Source organism: Sinohyriopsis cumingii, chromosome 2 (genome assembly GCF_028554795.1).
Source record: "Sinohyriopsis cumingii isolate HCF-2022 chromosome 2, ASM2855479v2, whole genome shotgun sequence".
Classification (NCBI taxonomy): Eukaryota; Metazoa; Mollusca; class Bivalvia; order Unionida; family Unionidae; genus Sinohyriopsis; species Sinohyriopsis cumingii.
Genome location: NC_142962.1, coordinates 153361822 through 153380193, shown reverse-complemented (window position 1 = coordinate 153380193; position 18372 = coordinate 153361822). Strand labels below are relative to the sequence as shown.

Below are 18372 nucleotides of genomic sequence, written 5' to 3'. Positions count from 1 at the left end.
ACTTCAGTTATCTGACTGATAAAAGCAATCAGACTTAATTTCATCCCATCATATTGCTTGATTCAATATGTAATTTGCAATCCAAATGAAAATATGTTGATAAGATCCAGTTTGATCCCACTTGTACATAACACACAAGTCTTCTTACATACTCCAGTCCACAAATTTCTTCTTGAAAACTTTTTACAGTTTATTATGTCTGTCCTGCTGAAAATCAAAACTTTCATTGATATTGTATTAGCAAAAGAATTGTAAATTTTGAGTTGACAATCAACTTCATATCCAGAAGCTTAGTGAAATCACATTTACACCTTTGATCCTTTTAGTCAGCCGGATCAACATTCAAATCTACTTGGTCTTGAATTCTTGAAACTTTCAGCACTTTGTTCCAATGCTGTCTAAGCAATTCAAGCTACTGCATGCAATTTTTGCAAACTCTGAAAGCTCCCACACCACCCCACCTCAGGCTAAGTTATTATTGAAAATAATTACTTAGGATTTGAATTATTAAATAGTCAAGCTTTCACATCAAGTTTTAATTTATTATATCCAGATTTTAAAGACATATTCCATGGACACTGGAGACTGCCGAATTAGCCTCCAATTACACAATTTTGCTGTCTATTTTTATTAAGTCAATGAGGTCATGGTAACACTCTGAAGGTCCATCCTTTGCCCAGAGGAAGTCTAAATGTTCCCATCCTTTGATAACTTTATTCCTCCTCACATTGCGGAGTAGTGGCAATAGCCTGGCATAATCTTGTGGGTCACCTAACCAATCACTTGTTCCAGAATACAACGCAACTGGAGTCTGCATCTTGGTAACGTCATACAGAGGTGGAGTCGTCTGCAAAGCAAATGTAATTGTTCACAAAAATACAATGACTGGACCTTAAATGTTCAAATTCTGTATTGCATTCTACATACATACATACATACATACAATGAATAAGTAGGAAAAGGGTCTATTTTTGTTTTATACTCACATAATGTTATACAAACACACTATTACACAGGACTAGTAACACGTACACTCATATACCTATACAGTCACACATAACAAAGTGAATGAGGTGGGATATTTAAGTTTTGATTTTGGAATACACTCTGCCTGATAGATTGAAGCTGAGTTTTGGAATGTTGTTAGCTGTAACATGTCCTGTTCTAGTCCCAACTAATCAGAATGCATTCGTCTCATACACTTATTGTTTTGTATCCACCAATCATAAGTCAGGATGATGTGAGGCGTGACTCTCTGCACGTACAAATTTGCATTTCTACCATCAACCATTCACAAGAATTCTTGATATTTGTAATGGCATCAAACTTATTTCGGACTTATTTTGGTGAGGATAAATGTGAATGTATTTTCTGTCTGGATCATTTGGGCCTAGAACCAGGAAATTTCCATGTATCACACAGTGTACTGAGAGGCTAACACTTCCAGGATATTCTGCATCTCTCGGATTCATAAGCTGTTGTGATTAATGTGACAGAAGATTCAAGCATCGAGAGCAACATATACATTATGGAAAGAGTTGTAGTTGCTGTTCGGCATCGAGTCCTTCTGTTTCCTGGGGATAACTAATTAGTAGGTGTTACACTTGTATACATCATTTTGTGAGTCAAGCTTGTTACAATCAACATAGAATGAAGGAGTTTCAACAGAAGAAAAGGGCTCAGGACTTATTTTGGTCCTATTCATCATCATTTTGTCTATCTTAATCACCGGTGTTACATTCAGCTCTCAAGGAATAATACAAATTAATGGATAACCTGAACCTGAAAAAAAGAAATGGAACCATCCAGTAGATGTTATCTTTTTATTTCTGAATGTTCACAAGACACTGGCATTTACACCCCCACCTGTTGGCATTTATACCCCCACCTGTTGGCATTTACACCGCCACCTGTTGTGCATCCCCTCATGCTTCCATTCAGAAATACATTTCATGGCACCGATGGAATTGTAGCATGCACCTGGGCAGTTGAGTCAAGATATTTTGTACACCCAACATGATTTCGGTGTGTGTGTGTCTTGGTCCCCACCAACAAAGAAGATGTAGATTTTTACAACAGTAGTCACCAGTATGCTTCAGTGATCGCTCACAATTCACCTGGGTACGACACATAGGATTTGTAATTTAGTTTTGTTTTACATTTTGCAAAAAAAGAACGGGAATATCTACAAGTGACCATGAATGGATCCAAGATCATTTATATAAAAATGAGACCTGTATGGTTCAAAGATTTCATTAATTACTTTGCTATGTTTTTGAGTGAGACACCTAACATGTTTTTTAATGACTGAAATGGCTAAAGGATATTCTCCTCACTTTCTCAGCACCACGAAAAATCAATGCATCATACTATTTCCCATGACTGATACACAATACACTGTATCATGATCCAGAAAATAACAGTGGCAAGCTTTCAACACATGGTACCAGACTCGCTCTTCTCACCCTTTTGATTTTCAACAATACATGCTTCCACTATAGTCTGTCTAATGTAGATATTCTATGATGTTCTGGACAATTTCGAAGTCGTTTCTCAAGCACAGTGTTATTGATTCCCTGAAGGAAGCCTCATTCATTATGAAAGTTTGTGGACTTGGGTACTGAAAGAATTTCATGCCTGATATCATGCTAACTATTGTACCACCTCAAACCTAGCATTCGGTGAGCCATAATTATTCAGCAAAGGCTTTGGTTGAAACTCAAGAAAAATAGATCAAACATGCCAGAAAAGAAGACTGGTCATTATACAGTCCACTGTTAGGATTTGGAAAACCCACAAATTGTGTATGAACTTCAGAGATGTCCATGAACCAGATGTAACATGTGTTCTCCCAGCCAAGACCTGAAAAATCCCAAAAGTGTATGAACTTCGGAGATGTCCATGAACCAGATGTGACATGTGTTATCTCAACCTGAAAATCCCAATGCTGTGTATACCATGGAATACTTTTATGAAAGAACTTACCAACGATGTCAGAACTGAGAAGTCTAGGATGCCACTTGGCAGAAATGTGGAAGCATGAATACGAATGACTTCTTAAAGCTGACACAGAATTTCATCTTAAACATCAAACTTTTAGAGCTTCATGACAGTTTATTCAAGGACTATCAGTGCTACATGCTTGTTGCATGATGCATAGGAATCTCAAGGAGAACAAATCATGTATATGGATGTGCATTCGTTATACCCTTTGGTCTTTAATATTTTCGATTCCTTACTGGCCACCCTGAAATTATGATAGGATACATCTATCTGTAACATATCTGCCAAGGGTTTTTCCAAACAAATCATCACAGTGACTTTCTTGCAACGATGATGCATCTTTGTTGTTTCCTCTCCTAGTATATTCATCTACTTTTCTTGCCACGCTTATATCCTTAGAACCTCATACTGCAAACCCTCATGTTAAGGTTCCAACAGGTCCTCAGAGTGGAACAAAAAAATATGGTTATTTCCATTCTCATGTTAAATTCCAGTAGGTCTCCAAGGTTACCCCGCTCCTTCCAAAGAGGTTATTTCCATCAACCAGTAGGTTCATGGAGTGGCCGATAATAAGCAGTTCCCACACTGCTTGGCTCCTAAAATAAAATCTCCCAATGCTTTAATAGTGACATTCAATGAATCAGTTAAATTGACTATTTAATGGAGGGAGAGCAATGATTTTCTTTTAGATCAGACTATTTTTTCCCTCCTGACTCAAATAATTTTTTTCAGCTATTCGAGGGCTGGACATATTTTCCAGCCCCCCCTCCCCACTGAATTCGTTGGGACCTTAAAGGTTGTGATGCTAACCTGATTGTAATGTTTCATATTTTCTTCTGGGGAACCGAAGTCTCGCATCTGAAAGTTTCCAGAGGTAACACTCTGGAAGAAAAAAAAAACTTGAATGTTACTTATGCATTAGTAACTTTCAACATCTTACACACAAAATTCTATGACTGCGCTGGGTATAATTTCAGATAATAACAGACCTATTCTTAAATCACAAAACTGTAATCTTGATAAATTACTACCTTTCGCAAAATGAAACTAGTTAAAAAAATAAAATGAACTGTTCACTCTTTGACCATTATTAACAGTCAAATATAAAATGATCCTCTGCTATTCAGGTAATTAGTATAGCAAAATAACAAATATATAATAGTATATGAGAATAAAATTCATGCTTGATAAAAATCTTAAGAACAGGAAAAAGACTTTTAGATGTTTCTTGTATGCTACTAAATGACTCTTATAATATATATCAACTGACTAACCAGTGAGGTTAAAGTTCATTTTCCTTTTTTATTTTCAAAATTGTTTGCCCAAGAGACAAATTTAATAGCTTCCACCAGTAATCTGAGAGATGTTACATTCTTTTTACTGGCGAAAGTGAACAGATGTCCCAAAAAGGGAAACACTGTGTTTGTTACTACCTAATGATTACCTGTGCATAATGCATAATGTTGAAAGTTGATGTTCCTGCCGGTGAATGCGCAACATAAACAGGTACTCGACTCTGTAAAAATCAAAGTTTTACATCGCTAGAGCAACAAAAATCCCACTGAATGTAGTCTCCTTTATACAATTAAAACAAGGTTTTATCAAACACTACATATTAGTTTTGATGTTATTCTTGAAATTTTAATAAGTCAGTCCTGCAATTATCTACAGAGTCCTGCAATTATCTACAGCAACGAAATTCATATTCTAGTTATGTAAGTATAAAGGTTCAATGAAGCAGCCTGACTGAAAGTTTTTGCCATTCAAATTGTTTATAAGCCTACGATTTTACTTGGAACCGACATTAGTACTTTATAGAATTTCTCATAAGTGGCATGCCTAGTATTATTTGTTCATAACATATTTAACTAGGTGATGTGTTTGGCAATATGCCAGCCCTCCATCTAGATATCAAGATATTTACAGACATTGTAATGGCCAACTGAGATAAAAAAAACTGACTATTCACCTGAGATGAAAACCCATATGCAGTTTCCATAAATCCCTCTTACAAAGGTATGTACAAGGCAAAATGAAATTGCACATTCTCGTTTTTTCTTTATTTCACCCCGCCACCTCACCCCTACAAAAATACCCTAGTTTTTTGTGTAGAGAAAACCTGGAAAAGATGGCATAAAGATTGGAAAATGATTACACATGCATCATACCATATTCATCTGTTTGAAGTCAAACCCACCAAAAATGAAGAAAACGTTCTCACACAGGAAGTCAGGTATTTTGAAGCCACATATAAACTGTGCAAGCCAACGATTGATGTTGGTGTTTGGTAGAAACTCATACTCTCCAAAAAGTGCCAAAAATTCCTGCAGAAAATAGAACAATCTAATAAGTAATGATCACATGATATCTTGGAAATAGCAGAAACATATTACTCATTAGAGGCCATCCATTTAGTATGTACGCAAAAATCTGGCAAAGCCTTACCCCTCCCTGTACACATGCATACATTTTTACACACCCCACCTGAGTATGTATGCTTGATGCACCCTCCACCCCCACCCAAATTTCTATAGAATGTCCTATATTTAATCCATGCAGAAACCATAAAGGATTAATAATATTAATGTGTTTAATAAAACAGATAGTCCACTGATGTTGGATGTCTGGCTGCATCAAAGAAATAAGCTGCGTAACTTAAAAAAGTTTGTCTAGTGTCTGCTAAAATTCAAAGCTGACTGAACCCAGTCAAACAGGTTACCTATTCGACAAATTATTATCGCGGTTTCACCCCTCACCCCCTTCTATGTGTACGTACATTATCAGTTGACCCTCCCCCCCATATGCAAACATATGCATTTGGGTTATAACCCCCTCCCCCCTCCATGTGTATGTACTAAATGGACAGCCCCTTAAGGGGCAGATCCTCCAAGTGTTTGTGAGGAGGCTGATCCCCCAGGCGTGTGCACGTTTGTTTCTTTGTTATACTTTCAATTTAAGGAGAAATGAACAAGGAAAAGAAGAAATGAAGAAACTACAGATGAAATCACAGGAGGAAGACCCAAGTGCTGATGCTCCACCAGTATTTGCGTGTGTTGTAACAATAGCATCTGAATGTCTTTTAATCCCTAAGCAAATTTTTGCTATAACTTGTGGGCGCCTGCACACAATGTCAAGGGTGGCTCTTGCCCCCCACCCACCCACCTCTAAACATGTTTTGACCTACATTTGTAAAATAGCTGACTACTATATGTCTGCCCCCAACCTGCCAAAAATTATTATGTGGGCCCCCCTAAGTATGTAGATGCTGATTTATATTAATAACCTTGCATTTATCAACAGAAACTCATTGGCCTTTTGTGAAGAGAGCCAAGTGTTAACATTCTGTTTGTACACCTCAAATCCTTACCACCGATCTAGTTCCATCCTTTTCTGGGGATGAGTGCATAGCCGTATTGGTTCAGGTATTGATGTATGGGACCTTGGTAATTGTTATCAACATTCACAGCATGGGTTTGTGTCTGCTTGAAACAAATTATGACTCACTACTTTTCATCTAGTCATGTATCCAAACATGTGATGTGGAATGCAAGATTAAGTACTTTTCTCTCTACCTGGTATATTGGTCTCATTTTATAATATTACATTGCAAATACAAAACAGTTAACACACACACACAGAGATATGCATGTATGTATGTATGTATGTATGTATGTATTCATGTATGTGTGTATGTATGTATGTATGTATGTATGTGTGATAATTTGCATCAGTCTATAGCACATGTACTTGTACATACCTCTGCATCACTTGCAAATGGCAGCAAATATCGAATGGGGCTCTTGATGTATTTCAAGAAGGCAACTGGGGCCAGAGCAATAAATAGCTTGACCTTCTTGCCCAGATCCTGGTCCTGACTGAACTGGGCAAATCCAATCTCAGTTCCCTGAGAATGACCTATGTAGTACAACTGCTGGGCACCGGTCATTTTCAGAATATAGTTAATGGTGGCAGGCAGATCATACTTAGCCATCTCATCCCAGCTGAAAACAGGACAATGTATGTGCATTATTATTGTTGTTATTATTTTTTGCTATTGCTATTATTATTATTATTATTATTATTACTGTTATTATTATTACAACTGACTATTCCTGCCTTACCTCCAATCCCAGAATTCCCTTTGTGACGGACTATACTTCTCATGCTTTCTGGAGTAGACGTTGCCACGACTGTTTCCGAACCAAACATCAAAGCCAGCATCTGCCAATAAGTACCCCAGACTCTCATTCACTAAATTGTCCAGCCAGCACATGGAACTGGCGAGAAGCCCATGCTGCACAAGTACTACCGGTGGATTGGTGTCTGCAGCACATTACAGTGATCCAATGTTAGCTGATACTGACAATATCGTAACTAATATTATTAATAAATCATACCATAATGTGAGGTGTGTTCAATTCATTCTTTTATTCTCAGTAATAGACTAAAGTGATATGTAAGCCTTTTATGAACCTATGTCTGACTCCCTATTGATATGCTTATGTGCTTCAAATGAGGCCCCAAGTCAGCACTTCAAACAAGGCCCTGGGTCAGTGCTTCAAATACAGCCCTGAGCCACTGCTTCAAATGAGGCTCTGAAGTCATTTCTTCAATTGAGGCCCCAAGTCAGTGCTGCAAATGGGGCCTAAAGTCACTGCTTCAAATGAGGCCCTGAGTCAGTGCTTCAAACAAGGCCCTGAGACAGCACTTTAGAACTGGAGATTACACAAAAAGCTATGTTTATCTGTGTAGAATATACCATAATAAGCTTCATTCCTCTATTACAGATAAAAAAGGCGTTTAACAAAAAGGTGATCCACTGATTGTTCAGCAAAATCTTCAGTCATCACACTAGCACACAAAAGTAGTGGCCTTGTGGTTAGAGCGACCGCCTCAGATGCGGGAGGTCGTGGTTTCGATCCCCAGCCGAGTCATACCAAAGACTTACAAAAATGGTACATTCAGATACTTCACTTGGTGCTCAGCATTAAGAGGTTAGTGTTAGGACTGGTCGGCCTGGTGTCAGAATGTGACTGGGTGGGACATTGTGCTACATGTCTGTGGCATGATGCCCCGGTGCTAGACATCACTGTAAACTGCCACACTGCAGACATCGCAGCGATATGACTAAAAAAATGTTAAAGCTATGTTAAAAATCCAAATCACACACACACACACACAAAGTCAAAATAAAAAAATTATATCAGTACATTTTTAATATGTTTGTATAATCTTCATAAATAAAGCGTGGTCTACAAATTAGGTAATGTATGGTAATGATTCAAATGGATGATCGACATTGGGTGATGCAGAGAAGGACGGATTATTATAAAAAAATTTATTTTGTTGATGCTTTCTTTTGGTTTATTAACCTCTCAATAATTGTAACGCTGATTTATAGACAAAAAATGCTCTCAACAAGTATACACAGCACAGTTACATGTACAGCATTCCAGAAACGGGCATGTGACATAACAGGTAAATGATGTTAACATAAAAATGCTGGAGAATGAGAAACAGTTCTACTTCTATGCAAAGGGCACACTGTACAATCAGGCACTCTTAGGATAATCTCTGACGGATCTCAAGGCCAAACTGAATAAATTGTATGTATGTAATTCTCTGTCATATCCTACAATTTTCATGTGGTTTTATCATTTGAAACATGGCCAGATTCAATGGAAAATGACCTACATTCTGGAAGGCAGTTGTTTGTGATTGGTGAGTGGTAAATGGTACTTGCTTAAGATGTTTGATATACAATATCTTAGTTATCACAGGAACTAATTTGTCTGCTGCTACCAATATACCAAAGAATTATTTGAATTTCAGAAATGTTTGTACATGACAGGTCATGGATTTGTTGACAGTTGACAAAAAACAGACATAGGTTGAAATTGTCGAACAACTAATAGCTAAATATGAAAAGGGTGATTAGAGACATTTGAATATGATTGTCACTGATGATGAGACATGGATTAACATTTTTTAAATCCACCCAAGGGCAATACAGTTTGGTTAGGAAAAAAGGGCAGGAGACCACAAATTGCTCTATGAAGTGAGACTGTCAGCATGGTTTGTCGCATTATTTTTGCATGCAAAAGTGCCAGTCATCTAGATATCTGTGCCTGACTCTGGTAGTGTCTCTTGTGCTCCAAAGTGTTGCCAAATGTTGTGGAACACTACTGAGCCACTCACCACTCTGGTAGTGTCTTATGTGCTCCAAAGTGGTGCCAAGTGTTGTGGAACACTACTGAGCCACTCACCACTCTGGTAGTGTCTTATGTGCTCCAAAGTGGTACCAAATGTTGTGGAACATGACTTGCCTGCACATACTCCATTACAACGCACTGCCGATTAAATGTCATCGTGACAGCAGACTTTCTGAAGGAGCACTAAACTTTGCTGCCACATCTCCATACAGTCAAGCTCTGAGTCTTTTTTGGCTGAATGCCATTATTTTAGATTCGCCAAATGGTAGACAATTTGAAAGTTATCATCTGGTTGGAAGTACATTTTAGCAGTGTCTGAACAACATACCCAAAAGCGAATACAAAATGGCATTTTATAACTTGATAAAAAGACACAAAACATGAAGAAGTGTATGGAAGCAATCTAAGAGGATTTACTGGTCACTAATTAAAGGCACTGTAATATTCAGATCTTATTAACTATCCCCCATATCTCTGTAATTCAAATTCATGCAATGACTTCCCATCAATCAAAAATAGGGAACTTTCTACTATATGCATGAGATAATGGACCCGTTAAAACCATGTAAAGAGATTACTATTCAGTATGTGCCTTTTCAATACAGCATTTGCACATACACACACACATGAAACTATCAAGCATAACAGGTATTGCAAGACTAAAAGTTCAGGCTTTATATTTCACTTGTAATTTATTACTTGAAGTGGCATTGTCTATTAGTTACCTTCTGCCTATATCAGACATTAATCATTAAAGTTGTTTTCACATTATACAACTGCAACTGTTTCAATGTCTTGAAATTTTTTCAACAATCAACTAAAATTCTGTGTCAGAGAGCACAGATTAATACTTACTATTGGAAGTGACAATCAATGTTTAAATATATTAAATTATTAATAATTACTATTGGAAGTGGCAATCACTGATTAAATATATTAAATTATTAATAGTTACTATTGGAAGTGACAATCAATGTTTAAATATATTAAATTATTAATAGTTACTATTGGAAGTGACAATCAATGTTTAAATATATTAAATTATTAACAGTTACTATTGGAAGTGACAATCAATATTTAAATATATTAAATTATTAATAATTACTATTGGAAGTGGCAATCACTGATTAAATATATTAAATTATTAATAGTTACTATTGGAAGTGGCAATCACTGTTTAAATATATTAAATTATTAATAATTACTATTGGAAGTAACAATCAATGTTTAAATATATTAAATTATTAATAATTACTATTGGAAGTGACAATCAATGTTTAAATATATTAAATTATTAAAACGTGACCATTTGACAACTCTAATATACTTAAAGCACTTAAATTAAGGGTCTCTGTGACTTATGACCACCGGGAGGGGGTCGCCATCATTATCAGCAAGAACAAGACCAATACCGTTCTACAGTGGAAACCAGTGAATGAGCGCCTGCTGTGCATCAGGATAAACTCCAAGTACGCCAAGCTGTCTGTTGTTGTGGCCTATGCACCAATAGACGACGCAGAAGAAGAGGACAAAGACACCTTCTACGACGCTCTTCAAACCGTTTTAGAGGACGTCCCTTGACATGATGTGCTGTTGCTACTTGATGACTTCAACGCTAGGGTCAGCTGCAACAATAAAGACAGAGAGAGGACCATGGGGCACCATGGAGTAGATGTGATGACCGACAATGGGGAAAGACTGGTCAACTTTTGTGAAGAGAATGACTTGGTCATAGGAGGGACCCTGTTCGAGCACAAGGACATCCACAAGCTCACATGGACGTCACCAGACGGCAGAACTCAGAATCAGATTGACCACATCATCATCAATGGCTGATGGAAACAATCCCTGCAGGACGTGCGAGTGATGCGGCACACTGACATCGGCAGCGACCATAGTCTTCTGGTGGCCAAGGTGACTTTGAAGCTTAGGAAAGTTAGAATAGGGGTCTCCAGGAATCAGCGCTTCGATGTGGCCAAGCTGAAAGATCCAAAAGTGAAGGAAGAATTTAGGCTGGCCCTAAGGAATAGGTTTAGTGTTCTAGAAGATGAGACAGCTCTGACCATCGACAATTTCAACAGAGTAATGAGGGAAGTAGGAGAAGTAGTTTTAGGTTATAGGAATAGTAAGAAGACAGAGTGGATATCAGGAGAGACGTGGACTCGCATAGACGAGAGAAGACAGATTAAGAAGAGGCTTTTGGACTCCAAGTCACCAAGACTGAAAGAGAGAATTTCGAAGGAGTATAGAGGAAAAGACAAGGAGGTGAAGAAATCAGCAAGGAGAGACAGGAAAAAATACACAGAGAGACTGGCAAAGGAGGCAGAGGCAGCAGCAGAGCAGAAAGACATGAAGACGGTGTACCAGAACACCAAGAAGCTGAAGGGCGACTATGGCCAGCACCACGACCTTCCAGTGAGTGATGAAGATGGAACTCTTGTCACTGAGGAGGAAGAGAAGCTGAAGAGACGGAAGCAACACTTTAAGTCCATACTGAATCACCCAGACCCACCAGTACTCGCTGACATTCCTGAAGCAGAGGAGGACCTTGACATCAAGTGCGACGACATCACTGTTGAGGAGGTCAAGCAGGCCGTCCACAAGCTGAAGAATGGGAAGGCACCTGGCGATGATGGAGTATGTCCCGAGATGCTGAAGGCAGAAGACACAAAGACACCACAGCTTCTTTGCCAGAGTCTCCAAAAGATCTGGGATAGTGAAGAAGCACCAAATGACTGGAAAACAGGAATCATCGTCAAACTTCCCAAGAAAGGAGATCTGGGGAACTGCAACAACTGGCGAGGAATCACCTTACTATCCATCTCCAGTAAGATTTTCAGTCACATCATCCTCCAATGCATCACAACAGCTGTGGACAGCATCCTACGCCAGGAACAGGCAGGCTTTAGGAAGGGCAAATCCTGCATCGACCACATCTTCGTTCTGAGACAGATCCTTGAGTAGTCCCATGAGTGGAATGGATCCCTTTATATGGTCTTTGTGGACTTTGAGAAGGCTTTCGACAGCCTGCACCGAGCCTCTCTGTGGAAGATCCTATGACACTACGGCATCCCCCAGAAACTTGTCAACGTCATCAGGCCCCTGTACGAGAACTTTGAGTGCAGAGTCATCCACAACAACCTATTCACTGAACCATTCAAGGTAGAAACCGGAGTGAAGCAAGGATGCATTCTCTCACCGATCCTCCTCTCACTGGCCATTGACTGGATAATGCGCCGCACCATAGAGGGCAGGAGGCAAGGAATACAGTGGACGCTGACCTCAATGCTGGATGACCTGGATTATGCCGACGACAACGGGTTGCTGGCAAGCAGACACCAGGATATCCAACAGAAGACACAACAGTTGGTACAGACAGCAAGCACCATAGGTCTTCGAGTCAACATAGGGAAGACACAAGTCTTGAGGAAGAACACTAGAGTGGGCGACCCAATTACCATCAATGGCTAGCCTCTGCAAGAAGTAGACGAATTCACATACCTCCGCAGCAAGGATGCCACGGATGGAGATTGCACAAGGGAAGTCACCACAAGAATCAGCAAGGCCAACCAGGCCTTCGCAATGCTGAAGCCCACCAGGAGAACAACAAACCTCAGCGCCCACACGAAGACCCGTATCTTCAAGAGCAACGTGCTGAGCGTCCTTTTGTACAGGTCAGAGTGTTGGAAGACCACTGCTAACACCAGACCAAGTGCCTGCAATGGATCATGAGGATCTTCTGGCCAAACATGATCTTTAACGAGGAACTCCGGCACAGAGCAGGCGCAAGTACCATCACACCTCGTCGATGGAGATGGCTCGGCCACGTCTGCAGAATGCCCACTGACTCACTACCAAGGATGGCACTGAGATGGACTCCACAGGGGAAAAGGAATCATGGCAGACCCAAAGAGACCTGGCATTGAACCGTGGAGCAAGAACTCAAGAACAGAGGCTTCACTCTGCAGACCGCCACCATAACAGCAGCCGACAGACCAAAATGGTGCTCCCTTGCTGTCGCCTCAAGCACCAGACGGCACACAGAGGATTGATTGATTTGATTTGATTGTGACTTATTAACAATTAATAGTATGATTTCTTCTTTCATTTAGTATATATATATTAGCCTTTTCTGTTATTCAGTCCTGTATATCCAAATTAAAGCCTATTTCTTCTTTTTTCTTCCACTTTTCCTTCTCTCTGTCCCTCTCCATCAAGATGCATATATCTTAAAATATGACTCTGAGTAAATGTTTATGAATGCCTAAAAATGAACCTCAAACAACAAACTGTAGGCTTAAAGATTTAACTTCTAAATAACCAGTTTTCCACATTAATCATGCAAATTGTCAGAGACTGAACTTAAATGACCTGTTTCTATTTGATATTCTGTGCCACCCATAAAATATCATACCTTTATTTTCAATGACAAATAGTACACATTTCTAAGAAAACGTTTTGATCACACATACTGACATAGTAATAAAAAATTTAAGTAATGATTTTAACTATTATTTCAATCATAATCATGCATAAGAATGATGGAGAAATCAGGCACTGATTAGCATCTATGATAGTGTCTACTGCAAACTGAATGCAAGCTTGCCAGCATACAAAAATTCACGCAGAAATAAGCAAAGATATCAACCAAAATCCTTACTGTTAACCTCACAATCAATAAACATTTTTTTGTTATCTTAGGTTCTGAAGTCGACTGGACCATTCTGTCTTCTTGCTAAAGTATCACCACCCCAGCAATGTTAACTGTAGCAATCCACACAAAAAACATGTTAACAAAAATAAAAATCATAAAAAGTCAATAAATTGAGAAAATACAAATTTTCAAGCATTATATGCACAATACAACTTTGGAAAATGTCGCTGTCCGAAAATTATGGAAATTATTTGCTGCTTTCATTGCAATGACACATAATGGCAAAACAAATCAATACAAATTGAAGCATATTTCCCAAAAATGTATAATAAAAAGAAAATAAATCCTAGTTTCCCTAGAGTAGATATAAGGAAATATTTTATTACATCTAATAGAGAAGAGGTAGATATATTTAACATTGAGGGAATGCTCATTAAGTGTCATTGTCTGTGGGTTTGCACAAAAAATATAGCATTTAATAAATTGATTCCTTCATTATAAATATAATCAGTCTTTCCTTTCCCCCACTGTTACCTGCAGGATCCAGGTATGGTCTAAGTCCTCAATGTTATCTGAATATGTATATTGTGTACCTACCCTACCACCACAATCAATGTATAGTTTGTTCTCATAAACATGTGTTATGCTTGTGAAAATGAATAATGTATCATCAAAGATGCTTATCCCTGCAATTTCCCCATTTGACCACAACCATGAAGTCTGAGATCCTTGGGCAAGTTCCTGAGGGTAAGGACTGCTACTGGGCATATGCAATGAGGTACGTGTATTTTTTGTTTCATGCCAAGTAAGAATGGGCCCCAGTATCAATATCAGTTACAAGTATAAATTTGTCTTTTCATACCCACTATGTGTATGTAGCCCAGTTGTGACCAAAGGGCTAAATCCCTGGGGAATTGATGGACCCTTGACCAATGTATGCTAAATGCAAAAATATGTCTGTTCATATCCAACAAGTGTTTATATCGTATATGAAGGGACACTCAATAGTTTCAAGTCTATGACCCAGGGTCAAAGTCCCAGAGGTTGGAAAAATGCCTCATCAAAATTTTAAATGTGCTGCCACAATCTGCAATCATAAGACTCTCAATGAATAAAGTTTCATGTGTTTCTTTAACAGTGCAGGAGTAGATCAATTACATCATACAAGTGCATACAAATGGACTGCATTACAATATCCCCACAGACTGCATTACAATATCCCCACAGCTCCATGGAGGTAACTATAATTATTTTCACATGTGAGCATCCAGTCTGGACAAAAAGTGTAGCACTTGAAAACCTGGAATACTGCCAGGTTTTTCAGCTGTATGTTCAGTATATATGAACACATGCTGAAAAAAACAATTGAAATCGGTCTCATGAAATTTGTAAAGTCTTTTACCTCAATTTCAAGTTTATGAAAAAAGGAAAGGAGAGCTTGCCTTTTTTTGTGGTAGTGTAAATCACCAAAATGAACACATCAAATATTTTGAAAATAGTGAATATTTAAATGCACATATACACTGACAGATATTTTCTTCTAAACTACTTCCTTGCTACGACAGGATTTTTATTTAAAGAATGTATATTTGCCCTTCATAAAATTAGCAGTTTCAAATTTTAGGATTTTATCAAATTTCAGGAAATTCTTAATTACATATAAGGATTAATTAGTATATATTGTTAAGCTTGAATATTTACTCTCTTACAAAAGTCCAAAGATTGTCAAGATATTACAATTCAATGTATGCTGAGACTCGCGAAGGAGAAATGTTTTCAGGATTACCCCTATCTTCACTCACCAGCCAGACTGGATTTCCACTTCGGAATCCTCTGCAAACCCAGAATGAACCCATCCACTGTGTGCACCTCATGCTCTTCACAAGGGTACCCTTTACTCGTTATCAACTGAGACTGAAAACATGAAGAACACAGCAAGACAGATACAGCCAGTCTACCACAAAATGATGTTTTTTAAATGAGTCTTCTGTGTGCCTTCAGGTGTGCAGAGTTCACCATGTGTCCACAGGTGAAACGCTTATGTCAAAGAGACCATTTTATCTTTCTGGGGGGATTTTTTTTAGTTGGAGGAGCCTTTCTATGATACTTAGATAAAATAAAACCTATACCTACTTAATTTTAAATAGTTCATCCAAAACTCTCAAGATATATATATATATATATATATATATATATATATATATATATATATATATATATATAAAATACTTGTTTGCTAGCTGATTCTCATGGAGTTGTAAACAAACTGGGAATGCAACCATCAGCACAAATATTTTATGATGACACAAAACTTGGAAAATGGCATCAGAAAATCAGGAAATGTCTCAACCAAAAGCTGTTGTTGTTGTGGGGTTTAACGCCATTTTTCAGCATGATAGGCTATACATGGCGGCCAGTATTAATGGTGGAGGAAGAACCCAGAAAACCCCGGAAAGAACCACCGACCCACGAGAAGCTACTGGCAAGCTTTCTCACATGCCCACATTGGCTGAATCTTTGACTCGAACCGCCGCAGACAGAGGTGAGATGGCAGTGATCCGTAACGAAGAGCGCTTTAGACCACTCGGCCACTCGGGGCCCCTCAACCAAAAGCAAAGTATCCTAAAAATGCAATAAATACAAGGAGACCAACACACACAAAAGCTGACACATGTAAAACAATAAACATTTAATTTTCTACACCTGTCATTTTTGTGCTTGTTGTCTCTCTATTTCATTGTTCCCGCAAGACAAGTTTGGCTTTTAGTTCACAATGTTGTGAAGTTAGTTATTTTCCCCAACACCGTTTACCAGATCTGGTATCTCTGAATGAATATATATATATATATATATACCCACATACATACATAGAGAGAAATGTCTCAACCTTAAGAAAAGTTTCCTTCCTATATATATATATATATATATATATATATATATATATATATATATATATATATATATATATATATATAGATACATACATACATACATACATACATACATACATACATACATATACATACATACATACATACATACATACATAGAGAGATGGGAGAGAGACTCAAGTTTATGTTGCAATGAACCAACAACAAAAAAATGCTAGATATAAAGTTGCTTTCCTGTTTAAATATACAGTCAATTTGCGTTTCAAAGCAAACGGAAACTCTCGATGTAAACAAGCAGCCTGCTCCCTATACATGTGTGGTTTCAAGACTAGTCCATTTTAATAAATTGAACAAATAAAAAGAAGGGAGTCTTATGTATTCAAAGAGATGTAACTCTAAAATGTACGGAATTATTGCGATTATCAACGAAGGTGAACTGCTTGAAAACATAGACTCGCCTTAGCAAATATGGCGACAGTGTTTCTAAAGAAACTCCCGTTTGATTCGAAACACCAAGATAACAGTATTTGGGACCCCCTGGCGATAATCAAGTTAGAAAATAAAAATCAAAGAATTAAATAACTAATATTTGTTCATTTGTTTTATATCCTTGAAGCTTTTTGTTTTTAATATTGAGGGGGGTATACTATACTGTATGGTGTTTTTGATCGAGAACATGTACAATTGGTAACATGTACAGACAGATGGAAAGATGCAGAACACTTACTGCATTTCTGTAGGCATCTGGATCAATGGGATCATCCAGGTTCTTCCTAAATTTTAAAGGCGAACCTAATAATAACGTATTACATTGTACAATTAGTAATATCCAAACTGTACAACAGAGTTTTGTTGTCATTTTGATTAAAGAGGAACGATGACGAGGAGTAAAAACTATCGAACACTATCTATAAATGTATACCGGTCACTCGATAACACCGCCTGACGGAAACTTGCTGATAAGAGGTCAAAGATCAAGTTGATTTTCAGTTTCACTGTCTCATGCCGACATAATCAACAACTGTCACCAAAGGGCTTGAGATTATTAGAAACGCTCGATGTCATCTTTAGATAGGGGAGAACGCATCCGGGTGTTTCGGGACTTTTTATTTCTTTTAGCATATTGGTACTGAGTATCATTTTGTACCTTCTAAAATGTCCCCCTCCCTCCCCACTTCCAAGTAATCTTTACAATGGACCCACTTTCACAATACCTGTTAATAACGCTCTCGGGTTATCTCGCAAAATCTCGCGATTTCAAAACGAGGCGCACAGTGCTTGAGATTGTCAATGAAACACCGAACACGTTCATAACCGAAATATAGACCTACATCTAAGACCTTGACGCTGATATTTATTTTTTTGGGAGTCAGGGTCTTACTGCCTAATTAACAGCGCTGTGCAGTGTGTTTTGATGTTGACTAATATCATAACGAAAGTCAAATTTTCTGAATATCTCACACAACTGGCAACTAAATAACGGCGCTTTACAGACTTTACTTACTCTGACGTCTTTTCTCTAATAAATTCAAATTCTCACAAAAGAAATGGAACCGCTTTTCAAGTTTCGTTGGCCTACATTTCATTTGACTGGAAAGCGATGAAAGCCGGG

The 18372-nt window shown here is 38.0% G+C and overlaps 1 protein-coding gene across 2 annotated transcripts; it reads right to left on the bottom strand.

The window, feature by feature from the left end:
- Window positions 1-521: 521 nt before the first annotated feature.
- LOC149806131 (gastric triacylglycerol lipase-like) lies at window positions 522-18367 on the bottom strand. Of its 2 annotated transcripts, XM_089951021.1 has the most exons (8): window positions 17488-18000; window positions 15672-15783; window positions 7125-7326; window positions 6761-7004; window positions 5172-5327; window positions 4448-4519; window positions 3814-3885; window positions 522-847 (listed from the first exon to the last, which is right to left on the bottom strand). In XM_089951021.1, the coding sequence occupies exons 1-8, from the start codon at window positions 17617-17619 to the stop codon at window positions 605-607; spliced, it is 1233 nt and encodes a 410-aa protein (XP_089807147.1). In that variant the 5' UTR covers window positions 17620-18000; the 3' UTR covers window positions 522-604. The 2 variants fall into 2 exon arrangements, with proteins under 2 accessions (XP_089807147.1, XP_089807148.1); XM_089951022.1 differs by lacking the exons at window positions 15672-15783; window positions 17488-18000 and adding an exon at window positions 18265-18367.
- Between the last annotated feature and the right edge of the window lie 5 nt (window positions 18368-18372).

Coding starts and splice junctions, on each gene's coding strand:
- LOC149806131 (XM_089951021.1), bottom strand. CDS start 17,619: ATGACAACAAAACTCTGTTGTACAGTTTGGATATTACTAATTGTACAA. Junction 7,327..15,671: donor GTGGAAATCCAGTCTGGCTG/GTGAGTGAAGAT, acceptor AATGTGCTGCAG/ACACCAATCCACCGGTAGTA. Junction 4,520..5,171: donor ACTTCAAACAGATGAATATG/GTATGATGCATG, acceptor TGATTTTTACAG/AGTCGAGTACCTGTTTATGT.